Consider the following 19,141-nt stretch of genomic DNA (forward strand, 5'->3'; position numbering starts at 1 on the left):
TATCATGAGTACATTTGAGCACATTACAATACTTAACAAATTTGATTTTGCATTGGGGTTGCACCAAAATGTGGAAGCAACCCTAACACAAAATCTGGGCCTCAACTTATACTTTTTTTTCAACCCTGCAACAAAGAAATTGGCAACAAGGAGAAACGTGGCAGTAAATTGGTTCTGCTTAATTATTTGCAATGTCTGCATTTTAAAATATCTGATCAGGTTGAGGCATCTGCTGCACATATCTTTGTATGCCAGCTAAATCTCAGGGAGTAATAATGGTAAAATAACTCTGGATGATAACACATTTGCTGGAGAGATCTGTGTTTTGCCTAGTCCTAGTTTGACTCAAAGTACCATAGAGGGTCAATATGTTTCCCGCAAAGCACATTTTGTAACATACAGATGACAGATTTTAATGTTATGTAAATGGGTAAGTGGGTTATTGCTTTTAAGACCGAGATCCTTTTGTTGCTTGCAGTTCATAAATTGTAATCCTTCTAATAAAGGACATTGAGGTATGAAGGATATATGGCTCCTACAAGTAATTAACAAAAGGGGGGAGGGAGAGGAAGAAGTGGATTCTGTCTCCCCTGGCAATATGTATAAACAAAAAGAATCCACTAGGGTAGGGTCGGTGATCCCTACAATGGTGGAGAGCAACCAGTGTTGTTTAAATACCCCTGACACACCAAAAGGCACTTTGGTGTCATGCTTCATCATCGGGGTCTTCGCAAACCTCTACGGAATGCGGCGTGCTACGACTCACGACTACGTAGGAGCACTGAAGGTGAACTATGTGTTGGTGTGTGTGGAGTAATAGTGTGAGAGTGGTGAGGTGAAAGTGTGGGTTAAAAAAATACCTGGCTCGTAGGAGAGAAACAAAATATTTGTATTAAGTCCTCGGCTGGTATCATTAAACAAGCATTGGAAATGCAATAGGTCTCGCAATAGAATAGTTAGACATTTTTCTTTTTGCAAATGGAAGAGTGGCGTTGCGTGGATGAGTGGCGTTGCGTGGATGAGTGGCGTTGCGTGTGTGAGTGGCGTTGCGTGTGTGAGTGGCGTTGCGTGTGTGAGTGGCGTTGCGTGTGTGAGTGGCGTTGCGTGTGTGAGTGGCGTTGCGTGTGTGAGTGGCGTTGCGTGTGTGAGTGGCGTTGCGTGTGTGAGTGGCGTTGCGTGTGTGAAGGATTGGTAGTGCGGGCACTGCTGCTTGGGGTATCTGCGAGATTTGTGTAAGTAAATGGAGAGGGGGAGAGAGTTGGAAGAGAGAGTGAAAGAGGCAGAAACGTAGAGAGTAAAAGAAAGAGCGAAGAAATATGTAAGCTGAGATGTGGCATAACAGAAGGATTGGTAGTGCGGGCACTGCTGCTTGGGGTATCTGCGAGATTTGTGTAAGTAAATGGAGAGGGGGGAGAGAGTTGGAAGAGAGTGAAAGAGGCAGAAACGTGGAGAGTAAAAGAAAGAGCGAAGGAATCTGTAAGCTGAGAGATGTGGCATAACAGAAGGATTGGTAGTGCGGGCACTGCTGCTTGGGGTATCTTCGAGATTTGTGTAAGTAAATGGAGAGGGGGGAGAGAGTTGGAAGAGAGAGTGAAAGAGGCAGAAACGTGGAGAGTAAATGAAAGTGCGAAGGAATCTGTAAACTGAGAGATGTGGCATAACAGAAGGATTGGTAGTGCGGGCACTGCTGCTTGGGGTATCTGCGAGATTTGTGTAAGTAAATGGAGAGGGGGGAGAGAGTTGTAAGAGAGAGTGAAAGAGGCAGAATCGTTGAGAGGAAAAGAAAGTGCGAATCTGTAAGCTGAGAGATGTGGCATAACAGAAGGATTGGTAGTGCGGGCACTGCTGCTTGGGGTATCTGCGAGATTTGTGTAAGTAAATGGAGAGGGGGAGAGAGTTGGAAGAGAGAGTGAAAGAGGCAGAAACGTGGAGAGTAAAAGAAAGAGCGAAGGAATCTGTAAGCTGAGAGATGTGGCATAACAGAAGGATTGGTAGTGCGGGCACTGCTGCTTGGGGTATCTGCGAGATTTGTGTAAGTAAATGGAGAGGGGGGAGAGAGTTGGAAGAGAGTGAAAGAGGCAGAAACGTGGAGAGTAAAAGAAAGAGCGAAGGAATATGTAAGCTGAGAGATGTGGCATAACAGAAGGATTGGTAGTGCGGGCACTGCTGCTTAGGGTTTCTGCGAGATTTGTGTAAGTAAATGGAGAGGGGGGAGAGAGTTGGAAGAGAGAGTGAAAGAGGCAGAAACGTGGAGAGTAAAAGAAAGAGCGAAGGAATCTGTAAGCTGAGAGATGTGGCATAACAGAAGGATTGGTAGTGCGGGCACTGCTGCTTGGGGTATCTGCGAGATTTGTGTAAGTAAATGGAGAGGGGGGAGAGAGTTGGAAGAGAGAGTGAAAGAGGCAGAAACGTGGAGAGTAAAAGAAAGAGCGAAGGAATCTGTAAGCTGAGAGATGTGGCATAACAGAAGGATTGGTAGTGCGGGCACTGCTGCTTGGGGTATCTGCGAGATTTTTGTAAGTAAATGGAGAGGGGGGAGAGAGAGTGAAAGAGGCAGAAACTTGGAGAGTTTGGAAGGGAGGTTGGGAGGCAGTGAAGTGAAATGTGAGGAGGCACTCCGATTACCTCTTCAAATTGTAAAACAGACGGAGGGCATTGCTGTGGGGAGGGGGTGTAGGAGAAATACACACGGCGGGCAGGGGAGGGGGCGGAGCGCGGAGAGCGGCATGTGGGTGTCAAGAAGCCGGGGCCTTTGAAGTGAAGATAAGCTTCACTTCAAAAGGTGTCGGAGGAATGCGGGTGAGGGAACAGACGGCAATTGCGGCTGAGGGAACTGATGTGCACGCGCTTTTAAGCTCAATGCACATGCGCATTGAGCTTAAAAGTCACGGGCACTGCAAGGAATCGCCACGATTCCTTGCTTCTTAGTTAAAGGTTGTTTAAGCCGCAATAGGCTCGCAAGCTCGATGCGCATGCGCATCGACAGGCGAGACCTAAAAAGTGCAGGCGAGGTTGTTTTTTTACTGATTATGGTAAGTCAACCTCAGAAGTGCGTCGACATGTTTCGGAGTTGAAGACTCCTTCTTCAGGACGAGGATGTGCACTAGTTATCCTCACCTTACTCACATGCATATGTAGTTGTCAAAGTGTGCTCTACAAAAATAATTATAGTGAAATGTACCTTTCTGTTTTTTAAGAAAAAGTCAGTTGCGCCCAATTGGCGATATACAGAACTTATAGTGAAGGGCTAAGTAGCCTCATGAGCCAAGCGCGTGGTATTGGGGGTTCTCTGTTCTGCTCAATGTAGCAACGGTTACAGCATGGCCAGGTAGGCTCACCTGGCCATGCTGTAACCGTTGCTACATTGAGCAGAACAGAGAACCCCCAATACCACGCGCTTGGCTCATGAGGCTACTTAGCCCTTCACTATAAGTTCTGTATATCGCCAATTGGGCGCAACTGACTTTTTCTTAAAAAACAGATAGGTACATTTCACTATAATTATTTTTGTAGAGCACACTTTGACAACTACATATGCATGTGAGTAAGGTGAGGATAACTAGTGCACATCCTCATCCTGAAGAAGGAGTCTTCAACTCCAAAACATGTCGACGCACTTCTGAGGTTGACTTACCATAATCAGTAAAAAACAACCTCGCCTGCACTTTTTTAATGATACCAGCCGAGGACTTAATAAATTTTTTTAGTTTCTCTCCTACGAGCCAGGTATTTTTTTAACCCACACTTTCACCTCACCACTCACACACTATTACTCCACACACACCAACACATAGTTCACCTTCAGTGCTCCTACGTAGTCGTGAGTCGTAGCACGCCGCATTCCGTAGAGGTTTGCGAAGGCCCCGATGATGAAGCATGACACCAAGGGGCCTTTTGGTGTGTGAGGGGTATTTAAACAACACTGGTTGCTCCCCACCATTGTAGGGATCACCGACACTACCCTAGTGGATTCTTTTTGTTTATATATATGGCTCCTACACCTTGTAACCCTTATGTAGCACATCCTTAATATTGATGTACACACATAGGATTTACTGTCAATGTATAAACTGTACGTGTGATGTAAAGCGCTCCGACACCCTGCATTGGGATGAGTAATGGCACTAATCATTCCAATGCAGGGTGTCAGATCGCTTTACATAACAGGTACACGAATAACAATTTAAATACCAATATTTCGTTTTATTTCTTTTATAGCGCTTTAGCACTACTGTAGTTTTAAAGTGCAATAAAATAAATAAAACAAAAGTGGTTTTTCAATTATTCGTGTAAACACTGGGGCGACCAACACATCTGACATTCTTACAGTTTATCCATATCTCTAATATACAGGAACTGAACAGGCAAAAGCATTTCTCTCTTAAGTACCTGTGAAGTGATAAGATGTGAGCCTTTGTTTTCCCCTCCGTTGTATCTAGGTGTGAGGCTCCAGATAGCTCCCAGTCAGGATACTCCAACAAAAAGAGGCCTAATGGCCTCTTAACTTCGGAAGTTGAATAGGATGAGCCCCAACCCTGCCTGCACGTTGTTGCTCGAAGCAAACGCAAACGTGCAGGCGCTGCTGAAAGTGTCCCAGTGTCAGAATATTACACCTGGACGAGTTCAGGTTATCGGGAGAAGTAGGAAAGGAATGTGGCACTCCGCTAAAGGCGGACAGCTTTGCAGCAGGGTAGACAACGTCTACCCTCTGAAAATAGTGGGTGGACGGTGTCTACCCTCAACTTGAGCCGTGGGCCCAAAGTTCCCCAGGTCCCTAGTGAAGAGCTCATCTGTCCAGGAGTCTGCTTTGCATTCTGGGCCTTGTAGTACTGTTTAAGTACTATATACTGTGCACTACGAGTCCCGGCATGCTGAGGGAAAGGCTGGACCTGGGAAACTCGAAAGGTCTGAGCCAATCCGCCATAAACCTGCCGTTCTAGCAGCAAGGTTCATGACCTGGCGGTGTACCTCAAATTTAAGCCATAACTTTCACAGCGACTGAAGAATTGCGGTTATGCACACGGACAGCCCTTCCGAAGTACCTCACTGCAGGGACTGTCTCGGAACACACAATAAAACACAAATGAGGGGAAAAAAGTGATCAATTTGCTCGCAGCACACAGACCGCAAATCTCGTAAAAGCAGAGGATGGTTACACAAGACCGGAAGTCAGATTTTTTTGATATGTTAATGTATTTTACAGCTCAAGCACTCTTCTGGGGTGAGGACGGTGTTCACTGCAGAAGCGGATACAAGAGTGGCTTTAAAACAAACGGAAACAAGCGTGGCCGAGTAAAAGAGAATAATGTTCAGTCTGTCCCCTCCACCTACGGACGCTGCTCAAACAGTCTGCTCCGGCCTCCCGTTCAGCACAAGGCCTCATCTCTTGCCTGGCTCTGCTTCCCACAGACACAGTAGATCGCACTGCATCACTGACCTCGCGTAGTTCTCCCGTGGGCGCCTTAGCGTCCTACCTGGTCACTGATGCCGAGGATACCAATTTCCCGGGGTGAGTCAGCATGAGGCGCGCGGCATGGGGGGCAACAAGCCCGGGGGAGGGAGGGACACAGATCAGCTCCAAGGTCCGCTGGAATTGTGGGTGCTGTGGGGGGAGGAATGGGAGCGCCCCAACAGAAGGGGCCTGATGGAGACAGGGAGGGAGCGAGCAAGAGGGAAAGCGAAAGTGCACCATGCACGCTTTGTGCTAACGCTGCAAGCTCTACACATGCACATCTGCAGTCCAAGCGTGCACATCCTCCTGATGGAGACAGGGAGGGAGGGAGCGAGCAAGAGGGTAACGCTGCAAGCCCTATGCCTGCACATCTGCTGTCCACGCATGTACATCCTGATGGAGACAGGGAGGGAGTGAGCAAGAGCGTAACACTGCAAGCCGTACTCGTGCACATCTGCTGTCCACGCGTGCATATCTCCTGTCCCCCTGCCGCTGAAAAATCAACAATAATAGATCTCGCCAAGGCAAGCAGCGCATGCGCTACGTTGCTAGGCGAGACCTAAAACGTTCAAAAACAGTCACGCACGTCCTCATCACTAGCAGACTGGACTATGGCAATGCCCTCTATGCCGCAATCAACAAAAAACTCCTCGGTAAGCTCCAGACCGACCAGAACGCTGCAGCCAGACCGATCCTAGACATCCCGATCACAACCACATCACCCAACACCTCCGCCATCTCCAGTGGCTCCAAATCGAAAGAAGAATAACCTTAAAGCTCCTCACGCACGTATACAAGGCCCAAAACAACATCGGACCAACAACTGCCTCTCCTGCCACGCCCACAAGAAAATCCTCTGATTAGTCGACCTCTCCCTAGTCACCATCCAACACATCTACAAGACCAGAACGGGTGTAAAGTCCTTCTCCTACCTCGCAGCCAAGACCTGAAACAGCCTCCATCTCTGGCAAAGCCCTACACTGCTCCAGTTCAGGAAAGACCTCAAGACCAGGCTCTTCAGATGATCCCAGCACCCAAAGGAGCCGCCCCCCTCTCTCAGCCCCCTCAAGTGCCTTGAGACCCTCACAGGTGAGTAGCTGTGCTTTACAAACCCCTGATTGATTATATAGGTCACACCTGCCCATGGAACCATACCTCCGTCATTCGAACTACCACCTCTTACATTAATTGGTTGCAGACATGTGACAAAGTGATCTCGAAGAGGGCCATGAACTATGCCCTCTCTTGGCTGTAGCGAAGGGCAATAGATATAAAAAAGACTTAGGGTTCGCAAGTTTATCAAACTGTTGACATGCTTGTAAACAAATTAATTATTCTTAGTGAAGAGTTTAGCTCCAAAGCACACATACAATGCCCTACTCAACACAGGACCAGAATACCTGAACTGCCACATACACTTTCACCAACCCACCAGGTGCCTACACTCTGCTTCACTCTCACTCGCATACACTCCCCACATCCACAAAAGCAAAACTGGAGGTCGCTGATTCTCCAATATCGCACTTAAGATATGGCATGACCCCCCCTCAATACATCAGAGCCTCCGCTCCACTTCTTGAGCTTCAAGAAAGGTGAAGACCTGGCCCTTTATATAAACGCCTTGGGACCACACACCTTGCCCAAACACCTGGATACCCTCTTGGGTTGTTAGTGAGCTATACAAATCAACATAACATAATATTTAGTAATGTGACTAATGTAGCGTAGAAAGCAGTAAACGCTGCTTCCTAGCACATGCACAATAGCCGTCTAATACAGACAAAGAAGAAGAGGGTGGATAAGGGAAAGGAGACTATTGAACAGTTCACACGAAACAAATACTGATTCTGTTCATATTTACAAAATAACTAAGATAAATAAATGTTATAAAAAGAAAGAACAGACAAGCCGCTGTTTTTTTTTTGGTTATAGGTATTCTTACTTTTCTCTTCTAGAGGAATCGTTTTTGTTGCAGCAGTGGGAAGCTCAGACTCTGCTTTTCTTTTGCGCTGTGGTGGGAGCATTGGTGCTGCGAAGCAGTCACTTTGGGCAGTGGTAGCAGAGCCAGAGATTTTCTGAAGGGGCTTCGGGGACTCTGGTATCAATTCTTTCGATTTGGTATCTTGTTGCCTCGTTTGGTCAGATGAGCCAATCTGCTGCTGAAATTGAAACAACTTCATCTTAAGGAGTTCATAAGCTGCAGTTCGCCCTTCTTTTAAGAATCTGTGAAACAAGAACATGGAACTAACTTAATAACATAGATCACTTTATTTGGGACAAAATCGTTGCACTGAGAAAAGTATGATTCACTAAGTCTGCCCACACTCACAAATTCAAATTTATAAGAAACTGACAGCTTTGCTGGAATTCAATTAACTAAAGAGGCCAATTTGATGAAGAGGCTATAGAGACACAATTGCACTTCTTGTAGATATTTACGCAAGACAACTATCAATAGGGCAATGCATACAAATTTCGCACTGTATGTGTATTGTGCATCCCAGACAGGCATAAATGGTGGATGGTCAATTGGTAGCAAAAATAAGGGGAAACAATGGACAAGTCAAAGACTTTATGGAGAACAGGCTGGGTATTAAATGTGGGGTTTGTCTGCAAAGTCAACGACAGACAGCTCAATGTCGGTGATTTTATAATTTTTATTTATGAATCAAATTTTTGTCATGATAGATTTCTGAATGAGTAGGGCTACTTCTTAACCTCAGGTGTCGGCAGGAGTCTACTACAGAGGCGGTGATACTGCTACCGTTGGGACACAGGCAGTGCTGTCAATGGAGACAAGGGAGCCACCAGAATGCAGCCACCGTCAACCTTTGTCTTTGTGGAGTGCAAACAGGAGGCAAGAGGACAGGTTGCGGTCCATTTCAAGGAAACACCCTGCTGCATCTTCCAGGGTGTGGAGGTAAACCCTTCCTAGCAGCATGTGTATCAACGGTACCTGTGATTGGAACAGGGCAACCAACAGGTGTGCCCATGAGGACTGAAGGAGCCTGAAGAGGAGGTGACAAAAAGGTGATAAATGTAGGGTGCAGTTAGCAAGGTACACCTAGAGAAAACCTCCTCTGATGCAGCCACCTCTAGAGCAAGTTGACTGCAGCCGAGTAGGAAGGCCAACAATGAAGAATGATGGGTTGTTCCTTGGCTGCCATGACCAACAATGATATAAGCACAGAAGCAGGAACCTGAACACATCGGTGTGGTGGAAGGTTGTGAGAACAAACAAACCATATAAGCACTCTTTTCTCCCTAAATTCCCATGGAAGCCTGACTCTTACAAGAACTTGAACAAAATATTTAATTGTGATGGCTAAATGATTCTTTAAGAAAGCTCGTGGGAGCAAAATTATAATTAAAAGTAGATATTTTCCACATTGCATTTCTTTATGGTAATTCTACAATATATTTTTGGAACTGACTAATCTACTAGAGTTTTCCCTACCCACTGATATCAAAAGGTCCACTGGAAAGATTTAGGCTTAACTGTTTTACTGCATTTTTCTTTAAAAGGCAAAAGAGAACGAAACAGAACTTACCTTAGCACACCTGACCTACCACTGCTCCAGCACTGCGCCTCTCACTCCCCGATCTCAGCCAAACAAACAATCCCACACTGTGCCCACCCCCCTTCATTTAGTCCAAGACCTGCTAGTTTACTTCAAGATATTCCATTCAGCCCATCAAGACCAAATATCGCCTCCCTGATCCACCGGTGCCACCCCCAGCCGATCCGTAGTGTGAATTTAATGTAATCATTTTTAGAGAAATGATGCTCCCTGCTTTATGGTTGCAGGGTCGTGTGGGCGTCCGAAATTCTGTCCTCGAGTATCATCAGGTGGTCTCACCCTGTGACAATTTATGCAGTCTTGACAGGTAATAATACAGGTGAAGATGGGGCTCACAGGCTGATTCTGTGCCTCCTATATTCAGAACCAGATCTAAAGTCCTTATAGATTGACCCCTGTTCAGACAGTCATTTCTGTTTAGCATTGGTGGTATCAACTGTCAGTCAATTATCATGGTTTGCATTTTGCATCCAGTTCTCAAACTCAGTGAGTGGTCTTGTGGGCACAAGTTCAAATGATTCCACATCTAGTACCATCAGGGCATACCAACCTGTGGGATCTGCATAAAGTCATCACCTCACCAGTGAAACCTCTGCATATAAAATGGCCAACCTTTTTTTGGTAGTATCTGAGACCAAGTATTAGTAAGGGAACCAACTGTAACTCAACCGGCTCCAGTATTCCCAAACCAAATAGGTCTCTAGAAGCAAGCATATTTTGGCTCAGATTTCCGTCTGCAACCTTAAGAATTGCTCCTTTATTTGCAGCAGCATTGAGCCCCTTTGTGATTGGGGTAAATGTACATCATCACGGGGGACTGCGCATGTGTAGTCTTTCTTGGACGTATTGCTTCACCAACCTACATTTTGCAGAAGTGTTACTTGGCACCCAAGTCTTGGTGTGATAGCCTTACCGTCCCCTAATCACTATTCCAATTCACATCCCGGGCCCTATATGGACAGTGTAAGTGTAAAATACTCAAGAGACCAGATTTCATCCACATATTTCCCACTCTTCAATTTCTCTGCTCAGTCACCTACTACTCACAGCTGGTGTGTGACCATTTAACCTTAAAGATGTCCTCATTTTCCATCCAGGTCAGTGTGCATACTGACGGTCTCTCAGGCAGAAGAATTCAGCCACTATAGTCAGTCTGTCTGCTCTTAGCTGCAGTGGTCTTTCACAAGGGCCTGCCCCTGCTTTACTACATGCAAGGGTCTCAAAGGACATTTCTTCCCCGGGCTTGAGAAGCACAGTCAGAAGGGTAATCCTATGGTAGAAGGCTGCGTACCAATGACATATATGACTACAGTGCAAACAACACTGCTTCCCAGGCATGAACCTTGACGAGCCAAATGTCCAGATAAAGGTACACCAGCACTAATAGCAAAAGTAGATGTGTGTCTCCTTTATTTCCGCAACTCTAATCACTTTAGTGAGGTGTCATTATGAGGCTTAAAGATAGAACGTTGACTTAAAATGTCTGCCTTCCATGATAAAGTGCAGTTACAGTAAACCAGGATTAAAACCTCATATTCCATTCTTCTGCAGCACTTCTTCAACGGAATACTTTAGGTTATTTCAAGAGCTGTCTATTCCTGAATTTAGCAGTTGAGGCAAAGCAGAACAAAAACCCCTGAAATTGAGCTTTAATCGCTTTTTCTTTATTAGTAGGAGGACTCACCGGACCAGGATCAGCTCTTCACATTAAATATATTAAGTATTTAGGGTATCGACATAGCTTTCCCAGAGTCACACCAGATGTTGTTCCCAAAGCTTAGGCCACTGTATTTTGTTTTGTCAGCTCTCTACAAGTGAAAGGTTTTGTGTCCCTGGCATTCTCCCAAAAACATGATGCCTACCAAACTTAAGACATAAATCACTAGGCATCAATCTATATAACTGCACAAAAATAAAAGGGCTCAGAAGTAGTCAAAATACCAAAAACCTTGGTAGATCTGTATGTACTTCTAAATATCTGGGTTTTAGACATTTTGCCACCAAGCAATTTCTTTTCATCCAGCAACCTGTCCCAGATTAAAATGTTTATGCCCATGTAAACTACTACAACCACAGCTAAGAGGCGTCCATCCTCTTAATTATCAGTCAAAAATGACAAGACCATACTCAAAAGTAATACTGGTACTTTGTGAGTTACTGGCTGTGTATCTGGATGTTAGTGTGAGAACATGGCTCTATATATACTGGACCAGGATAAGGTACAGTGTGTATAGAGTCCACAAACCCCAGAGGTTAAAGTCAGGGCTGACCTTACTCTCCAAAGTGGTAGCTTGGTCGAGCAGTAAGGCAGTACCAGAGGACAGTGTAAAGCATTTGTTGTACACACTCACTCAGCAGAGGATTTCACACACTCAAAGACTGAACTCCAGGCCACTTGTTTTCATATCAAAAGATATAGTTGTTTTATTTTTAGAACCAACAGGCATCAAAATATACTTTTCTCGATATGAGTACTCTCATGTAATTACTTTGCAAAGAGGCAATGAGCTTTGTGAACACAATCGATACAGGGGTTGCAGTAGGCAACACAATTCTAAACACACTATAGCATTGAGCTCAATGGGTTTTCACCATATTAGTACAGTGGATTACTTTAGTAGTTCCAGGACTGGATCCTAGATTCAGTCATGGGGTCTAAGCTGAAACTATTTTAGTAAAAATTATAAAGAATATAAAGCGGTTTTAAAAGTTCACACTCAGAAACTTTTGAATGAAAATCTGGCAATGTTATCCAATGGGAGAAACTTCAGGTTGCAGGTAAAGTACGATCTCGTTACTTTTGTAATCCAGTACTGGGCTCCTAAGTCCAGTACTGGGGTCTCAACTTAAAACAGGTAGGTAATTGGGTTTCAGTATTTCGTATGATTTTTAAAGAATATTTCAAGTTTTCAAAAGTAGACAGAAGACATTTCATAGAAAAGCAGACAATGTATTCCTATGGAGAAAATACAGATTACTAATAAACCCGGTAAGGATTACTTTTGCGATTCAGTACTGGGCTACAAGGTACAGTACTGGCTTCTCTCCTGATCACAGGTGAGTACTTCGGAATTCGGGTGATTTTATATTAATATTTTTAGTTTCCAAAACTTCACACTTAGAAGATTTTTCGAGTCAAACTAGTCAATGTTATCCAATGGCAGGTAAGTGAGTTACGGGTTTCCAGGTGAGTACTCGGCTGGTGAAGTTAGGTTACTGGGTATAGACTCAGGGGTCTCCCAGGGTCAGGTAAGGTCAGGTTCACCCTCAGCGGCACAGAGGAGGCCGGGTGCAAAGATAGTTAGGCCCAATGTTATCCAATGCGGGACAGGGGGCCACGCGGCTGTGGGAGCTGGGCTCCTGGTCACATGCTCAGGGCAAAGGTGGCACAGCCAGCGGCCCTCGGGTGGCTGGGTGCAGGGTGCTTTTGAGCTGTAGGGCGCTCATTGTTATCCAATGGGAAAGGTCAAAAAGGAATAAAGGCTGCAGGCTCGGGGACGGAGACTCTCCAGGGGCGACCAGCACTTCGTGAGGTAAGTTGGGATCTTGGAGCACAGGTAGGTACCCCAAAGGGAGGCACAGGGGGCTGTAGGGCGCTGGGTGCAGGGGTGTCTTTGGGTGTCGGAAAAGCCTTCCCTCAGCTGGTCGCGGTTGGCGTGGCCCCTGGTTCTGAGTCTGCAGGCGTCGTCTGCTTCGTCGAGGAGGATATTGGGGCACTAGACTTCGGGTCCCAGTCGCCGGGGGGACGTCTTTGTGGTCTTAGTTCACTCGGGCACAGGCCAGGCGCGTGCATAGTGGTCTGGTCCGGTGCTTCCTGGCTGGCACCATGGGGGTTGTTGCAGCAGAGCCTCTGCTGAAGGGAGTCCCAATCTTTAGGAGGGTCAGGGCAGGCAGGTCCTCTGGGAGTCCCAAGGTTGCTGTCAGCAGGAGTCGCCGTAATTAGGCAGGAGCAGGTTCCAGGGACGACAGGCCAGTAGGGCTGGGGCCAAGTCAGTTGTTGTCGTCCTGTTAGCAGCTGCACGTGGGTCTTCTTCCTCTTGATCTTCTTTCTTCTTTTCTTTTTGGGATCTAAGGAAGGAAGGTTCAGGGTGCCCCTAAATACTAAATTTAGGGGCGTTACAGGTAGGGCAAGGGCAGGGACCAATAGGTCCCTATCCTGTGGTGGGTACACCCCCTAGCCTGCTCCTCTCCTGTGGGAGGGGGGCAGGAGCCTAGCTGTGATTGGGCAGGGCTCCCCATCTTCAAGATGGCCGGAGCCTGTGGTCGTGCTTCACCTCGCCTTCTCCACCTGAGGGGTGGAGTTGGCACAGGCTGGCACACCTCCATTCCTGACGTAGGTTTTGTGCCAGTCTTTCCGCCAGAGTGGGGGTTAGAACTCGTGGGGGCCAGTTGCTGGGTACTGTAAATGGTCAGGAGAAACTCACAGAGGTGGCATGCCTTTGAAGCTTCCCCCTGCCCATCCTGGGGGAGGAAACCTAGCACCTCGCCCAGGATGTGCATTGTTGCAGGCCCAGGAGAGCGGGGGCCTCTCCACCCAGGGGTCCAGCAACATGTCTGCTGTGTGGCAGCCTCTGCAGCCACTCAGCCCAGACGTGGATTGTAGGTTAGCTTTTCAGGGGGCATCTCTAAGATGCCCTCTGGTGCATTTTACATTAAATCCCACATTGGCATCAGTGTGGTTCTAATGGGCTGAGAAGTTTGGTGCCAAACTTGTCAGTCGTCAGTGTAGCCATTATGGTGTTGTGGAGGGCTCATGCACCTGTGCCCACACCACTGGCACAGGGCACCCAGCTAGAGGGGTGACTGATGTATGCCAGGGTAGTGGGTTTATGGGCATGGCACACAGGGATATGTGCCATGTCGACTCTTTGTTTAGTTCTGTACTTAGGCACTTAGCCTGCAAAGGCAGTATGTGGGTACCAAGGTACAGGACCCCTAAGGGTGGCACAATAAGTGCTGCAGCCCTTAGGGGTCTTCTCTGGTCACCATGCCTTGGGTACCTAGGGTACCATTTACTAGGGGCTGACAGGTGGCCAGAGATGCCAATTGCGGTGGGTTTCAACACAGTTTTTAGGGAAGGAACACAGGCCCTGGGTACCTGGTTGGCAGGAGCCCAGGGCACACTCAGTCAAAGCACATCAGCAGTCAAAAAAATTGGGGGCATACCAAGGCAAGAAAGATGGGACTTTCTCACAGTTAGTGCCAGTGACTACAACACAAAAAGACTTGATAGCCATGAAGTCTCTTCTGTTGGACTCCAACGGAATGGTTGTGAATGCATTATTTAATAACCGGACATTGTCTGCAGGAACGACTAGGGGTTAAACAGTGAATGTGCAGAAAGGTTCAACTTGCATAGGCCGCTTCTTCAGTCAAGGTGTATGTCAAATCACAGTTAAAAAAATGGTTTCTTCCACGTGTCAGCGATCAGGATCATGAAAGCCTCAATTAAGGTATGAAAGGGTTTCTTACACCAAGGACCCGAACGTAAAAATGTTATAACTTTGTCAAGGATGTTCACAGATGGTCCTATTTGCAATGTATAAGATGCACTCCTCAGGACAAAAATCTATGAATTGTGGTCACATGAAGATGTAAGAACTATCTAATGTCTCATACTACCCGATCAGTCCTGAAGTACTTGCTGGATGAAATCCCTGCTAAGATACATTCAACTCACCACTTTCTTCCCCTCTCCTCTCTCTGTTGTTCAGTGTAGAGGTATTTTGATTTTTTTTTAAAGGACACACTCTATTATCAAAATTATGCTTAGAGGCAGAGGAGTTATCTCTAGAATAAGGCACATTGGACTTGACTTAGGCTTGTACATTTAAGACAAAGGTCAAAGGTGTCAGAAACAGGATACGTTAAGTCCACAAAAAGCACCACAAGTTGTCGCCTCATGGCTTCAGCTCTGTTGCACCGTAACCAGTCAGTGGAAAGCCTCTGCAACTTAGAACTCGGATGACCCAGTGCTTCAGCCTTAAACTCACAGAAGACATTCATTTGAGCCACTGTGGAAAAGGATAATTTTCAGAAAGACCCAAAGGGTGAAGAATTCATACTGGACCTGATACTCCCAAGTACATGCACCAAGTGCTGCAGTCTAAAGTTATTCACCAAATTGCTCCAAGACAGGCTCTGTCTTCCCCGTAGTGTGTATGAAAGGAGAACCCATTGTCCTAATCCAGTCAAAGGAATCGCTATGCACACAAGGCCGCAGTTCAATACATGTCCAAGACTTCTTGTTTTGATTACTTGGCACTGCCTTCTCCATCCCCACCCCCTCCCCAACCAGCTTTTCTAAGGAGGGATTGCAATGTTCTGCCCCCTGGGGACGAACTAAGAGCTATTAAATTTCTCTCTCAATTGCATCTTATCTTCAATGTCTTGCTGAGGAGACTATCACACACTTGCAGCTGGTATGACCGATACTCAAGCACCACATAAAGCAGTTATTAGCGTTAGTTTTAAAAATCTCCTTTTGAGTCTTGCTGCAACTGTTCAGCATTGAGTATGCGTATCGATTAATAGTAGCTGTAAAATTGCAAGACAAAATGCAATAAAATGTGGGAGTGCGTGCTTTTTAGGTCTCCCCGAGGGGACTTTTAGCAATCGCTCAGGACTTTTCCCTAAACATGTGCATGTTTCCATTGGTTTGTATTGCCACTCGTGCACGTTTGGCGTTTCCCTTGCGGAAGCGAGCAGCGGCGCCATTTGTTTTTAATTATGTTGATCTCGCTTTCAAGACAGATTGCGCCGCTGCTCGCTCCCGCAAGGAAAACGCCAAACGTGCACGAGTGGCAATACAAACCAATGGAAAACATGCACGCGTTGCTCCCGTAAGGGAAACGCTGTGCGTGTCTGGTTGTCTTTTTATAATTTATTTTATACCTTCCACTTACTTCCTCCATGCTTCTCTCCCTATAGTTTCTGCTGCAACTAGTTGGAGCTGCCTTTGAGCCCTCATTAAGCCCTCCACTTTACTATTGTTGTCCCTTTGCTGCTGACTGCTGCATCTAGGCACTTTCTTTAAGCCTCTCTCTAACTCCACTGTAGCCCCCTGTACTTTTTTGGTGCATCTGTTAACTACAGTTGCCTCCTTGACATGACCTATGCATGTGCAGTGCCTCTCGGCTGTTGTTGCATCTTGATACATACGTTGCTCATGCTTAATGGCGTCTGTGTGTCTAAGCAGCATTGCTTGATTTGCTTTTTGGCTAAGCGGTACAGCTTTCTCATTTTATAAACTTTTTTTGCCGAAGCTAAACAGCAATAGCGAAGGCAATATGTTTGCATTGGCAAAGACAGAATGTGCCAGTACTTGTGAGGTTAACTGCGAGGGGGAAAAAGGGACTGAAATGAGTAAAAATGGCGAGTAAGGAGGTATGTGTGTGGCCGTTGTTTGCCTTTGCGTTGTTCTGCTCCTTGGCTCACATCCTGTGTCGGTTTCAGGAGCGGATTCTAGATGTCCGTGCTGTGCTTTCCAAACTACATCTGCATTTGCATGTGCATGCTTGGTGCATGCGCAGTTACCAAGGGAGTTCTATAAAAAATGATGACCGTCCGGACCATGTTCTTAACATATATTAGTATAACAGATATCCGGTTCAGGTTGCCTCAGCTTCTGATGCAACTGGTGGTGTCCGTTGTGACCCACCGTCCCTTCCAAGTGGCCTCGGCCCCTGCCTTTTTCCATTTGTAGGTGTACAGGAGCTGTGTTGGGACAGTGCAATTGGCAGTGGCCCTCTCTGCTCTGTGTGGCGAAGCCAGGCCCGCTGGACACTGATGAGTGTCACGAAGAGCTGGGACTGGATGTCCTGAGGGTTGCTTGTTTGCCTGAAAGCTTTCTTGGCAGAGGTGCGCAGGAAGCCATTGCGCAATGGCCGCAGGGTGAGCAGCGACTTCCCAAAGGAATGAAAACACAATCCGAGGAAGAACCGTGACTCAAACCTCAGCTAACAATATTACAGGTGATGGCTCGGCGCAAGTTAGTAGGAGGTGGGTGAGGCCTTCGCTAGTGTGGTAGTGGCAAATGAACAAATCTTCAACGCCCTGGCTTCTGGGTGCTGTCACTGCAATTTAAAATTAGCTTGTTTTTTCACAGTTTCATCCTTTTTTGGGAGCAGGGGTTTGTCGCTTTTCCCAGTCCAAATAGTTATGGCTAGGGTGCCAACATTTACAGCACTGGCAACAGCCGTTCACAAAACGGACCCCCCTCCACAGCGCATATTCCTGCAGTGTCGCATGCCAGCAGTGCAGGCTGTTATCATGTTTTCACACAACAGACCATGCATCGTCCGTGGAAGGCAGTGTGACGCAGCTGAGTAACACACTTGTACACATCAGGTTTGCACAGCATAGCCTGCAGCTGCACAGAGTGCCTTTACAGGAGCGCACACGTTCATGACCAACAGAACAGGTTCATCAGCCTAGAGCAGTGCCAGCTTTCATCACTCGCAGTACAGGAGAAGCAGGGCCTGCAGCTATGTAAACTTCCTGCACATAGAAAACAGGATTGGCTGCAGTACAGAACTACCCCACACAAAGAACAGGTAGTAGCTGTGCTTAATTTGTAAAATAATAAGTGCCAGAGCCCAAAGTATTTCTCAGAAGCTCACAGGCGGCGCCCACTAATGTCTGGAGTCCTGCACAGCAAGGTCATGTAGACTTGATTCCACCTCATGCCTCTTTCTTCAACCACCAGACACGCCCTACTACTTAGTTTTACTCTCATGGGGTTGTTTTTATTCCTGCTTTCTCCCTTTGTCACGGTTTTCGGTCTTTCTCTTTCTCCTTCTTTTGTGGTTTTCTCCCTCTTGCTACGGGTCAATGTATGATGCTGAAAAATATATTCTGGTGGGCCCCACCAGCTGCCACTGGCTCAAATTAAGCTCTGAAGTAAAACCTGGATAGTAGCAGTGCAAACGTGCCTCGCAAACGGAACAAGCACAATGCAGGCAGCTGCACTGCAAGCTCCTTGCAAACACAGGACAGGTGAAGCTTGCCTTAGGGAAAGCCCTGCAAGCAACCCACCATGAAGCAATCCCCCACGGTGCATGGCTGTCAGTTGTATACCTTGGGTGTGGACTACAGGGCCTGGCCTACGCCGAATCCCAGCATTCAAACCACTCTTCTGCAACAATTATTGTCTAGGGATATGCAATGGTTGGGCAAAGGGTCTCTCCGCTCTGCAGCCCACCAGCCTCAAGCTTCACAAAGAGTTCTTAGGCTGAGCCTCGTACTGGTATCTTAACTTTAATGTAGATCCATCAAGCACTGTCTAAGGTTTTTTGCAGATCACCACCCTCCCCCAGCCTTTACCCTTTCTTCTCTTTTACGGATCGACATAAAGCTCGACATACCAAGAGAATGCCAAACATGCTAAATGTCTAACAGATTTTGTTTTGTGTAGAATCGAACTGCGGCAGCATTACAAGGTAATCAAAACATGCATTTTAAATGGAAAATGTGACATGCACCCACCATTTGCATATTTAAAATGGGGGCCGAAATGCCCACAAAGTCCTGAATCTGGCATGTCGAAAGGCTTTTTTTCTTGAAACAGAAGGCATCTTCCATGCCTCTTAGTACCACTCTCTAACTCGTCTTGCACTAACAATGCACATCATGGCTTCCCTGCTCCCTAAAAAACTTTTTTCCCAGCACATCAAATACTAAAGTTTTGTAAACCTGCTACATAACGAAATACTTATAAGGTCCCAAAGGCGAGACCTATTGGCTATGCACTAGAGTCTATATGCCTGGGTTTGGAATAAGGAACTGAAGTGCTATGGGAAGGACACTGCCATTATGTGCTTAGTGTTGTAATGCCCACCAGTGGCCAGACAGGCATGCACGTGGCGCCAACAAGGGCAAAAAAAGCATAGTAGCGACACATTCTTGCCAAGGGATATTCCAAAGATAAAGAGTCAGAAGAGAAAAATCAGAGTCTGCAATGCCCTAAAAAAAGGGAGAGTGCAGTCATCCGTACCTCTCCCGAGCAGGTCATCAGTCTCGCAGTGGCCAACAGCACCAAAATATTGCCATTACCAACGGCCAACACAAAATCGTTAAACGGGAATCTCAACTGGTTATTCCTTAAGAT

The 19,141-nt window shown here is 46.5% G+C and overlaps 1 protein-coding gene across 1 annotated transcript in view; it reads right to left on the bottom strand.

Moving 5' to 3' along the window:
• LOC144798492 (uncharacterized) overlaps positions 1-19,141 on the bottom strand; it is a 121,963-nt gene that overhangs the window by 73,493 nt on the left and 29,329 nt on the right. The window contains exon 5 of the mRNA XM_078669393.1: positions 7,395-7,675. Within this exon, the coding sequence (XP_078525519.1) occupies positions 7,395-7,675 (281 nt within the window). The remainder of the gene's footprint in view (positions 1-7,394; positions 7,676-19,141) is intronic.

The sequence above is a fragment of the Lissotriton helveticus genome, chromosome 12, assembly GCF_964261635.1.
Source record: "Lissotriton helveticus chromosome 12, aLisHel1.1, whole genome shotgun sequence".
Lineage (NCBI taxonomy): Eukaryota > Metazoa > Chordata > Amphibia > Caudata > Salamandridae > Lissotriton > Lissotriton helveticus.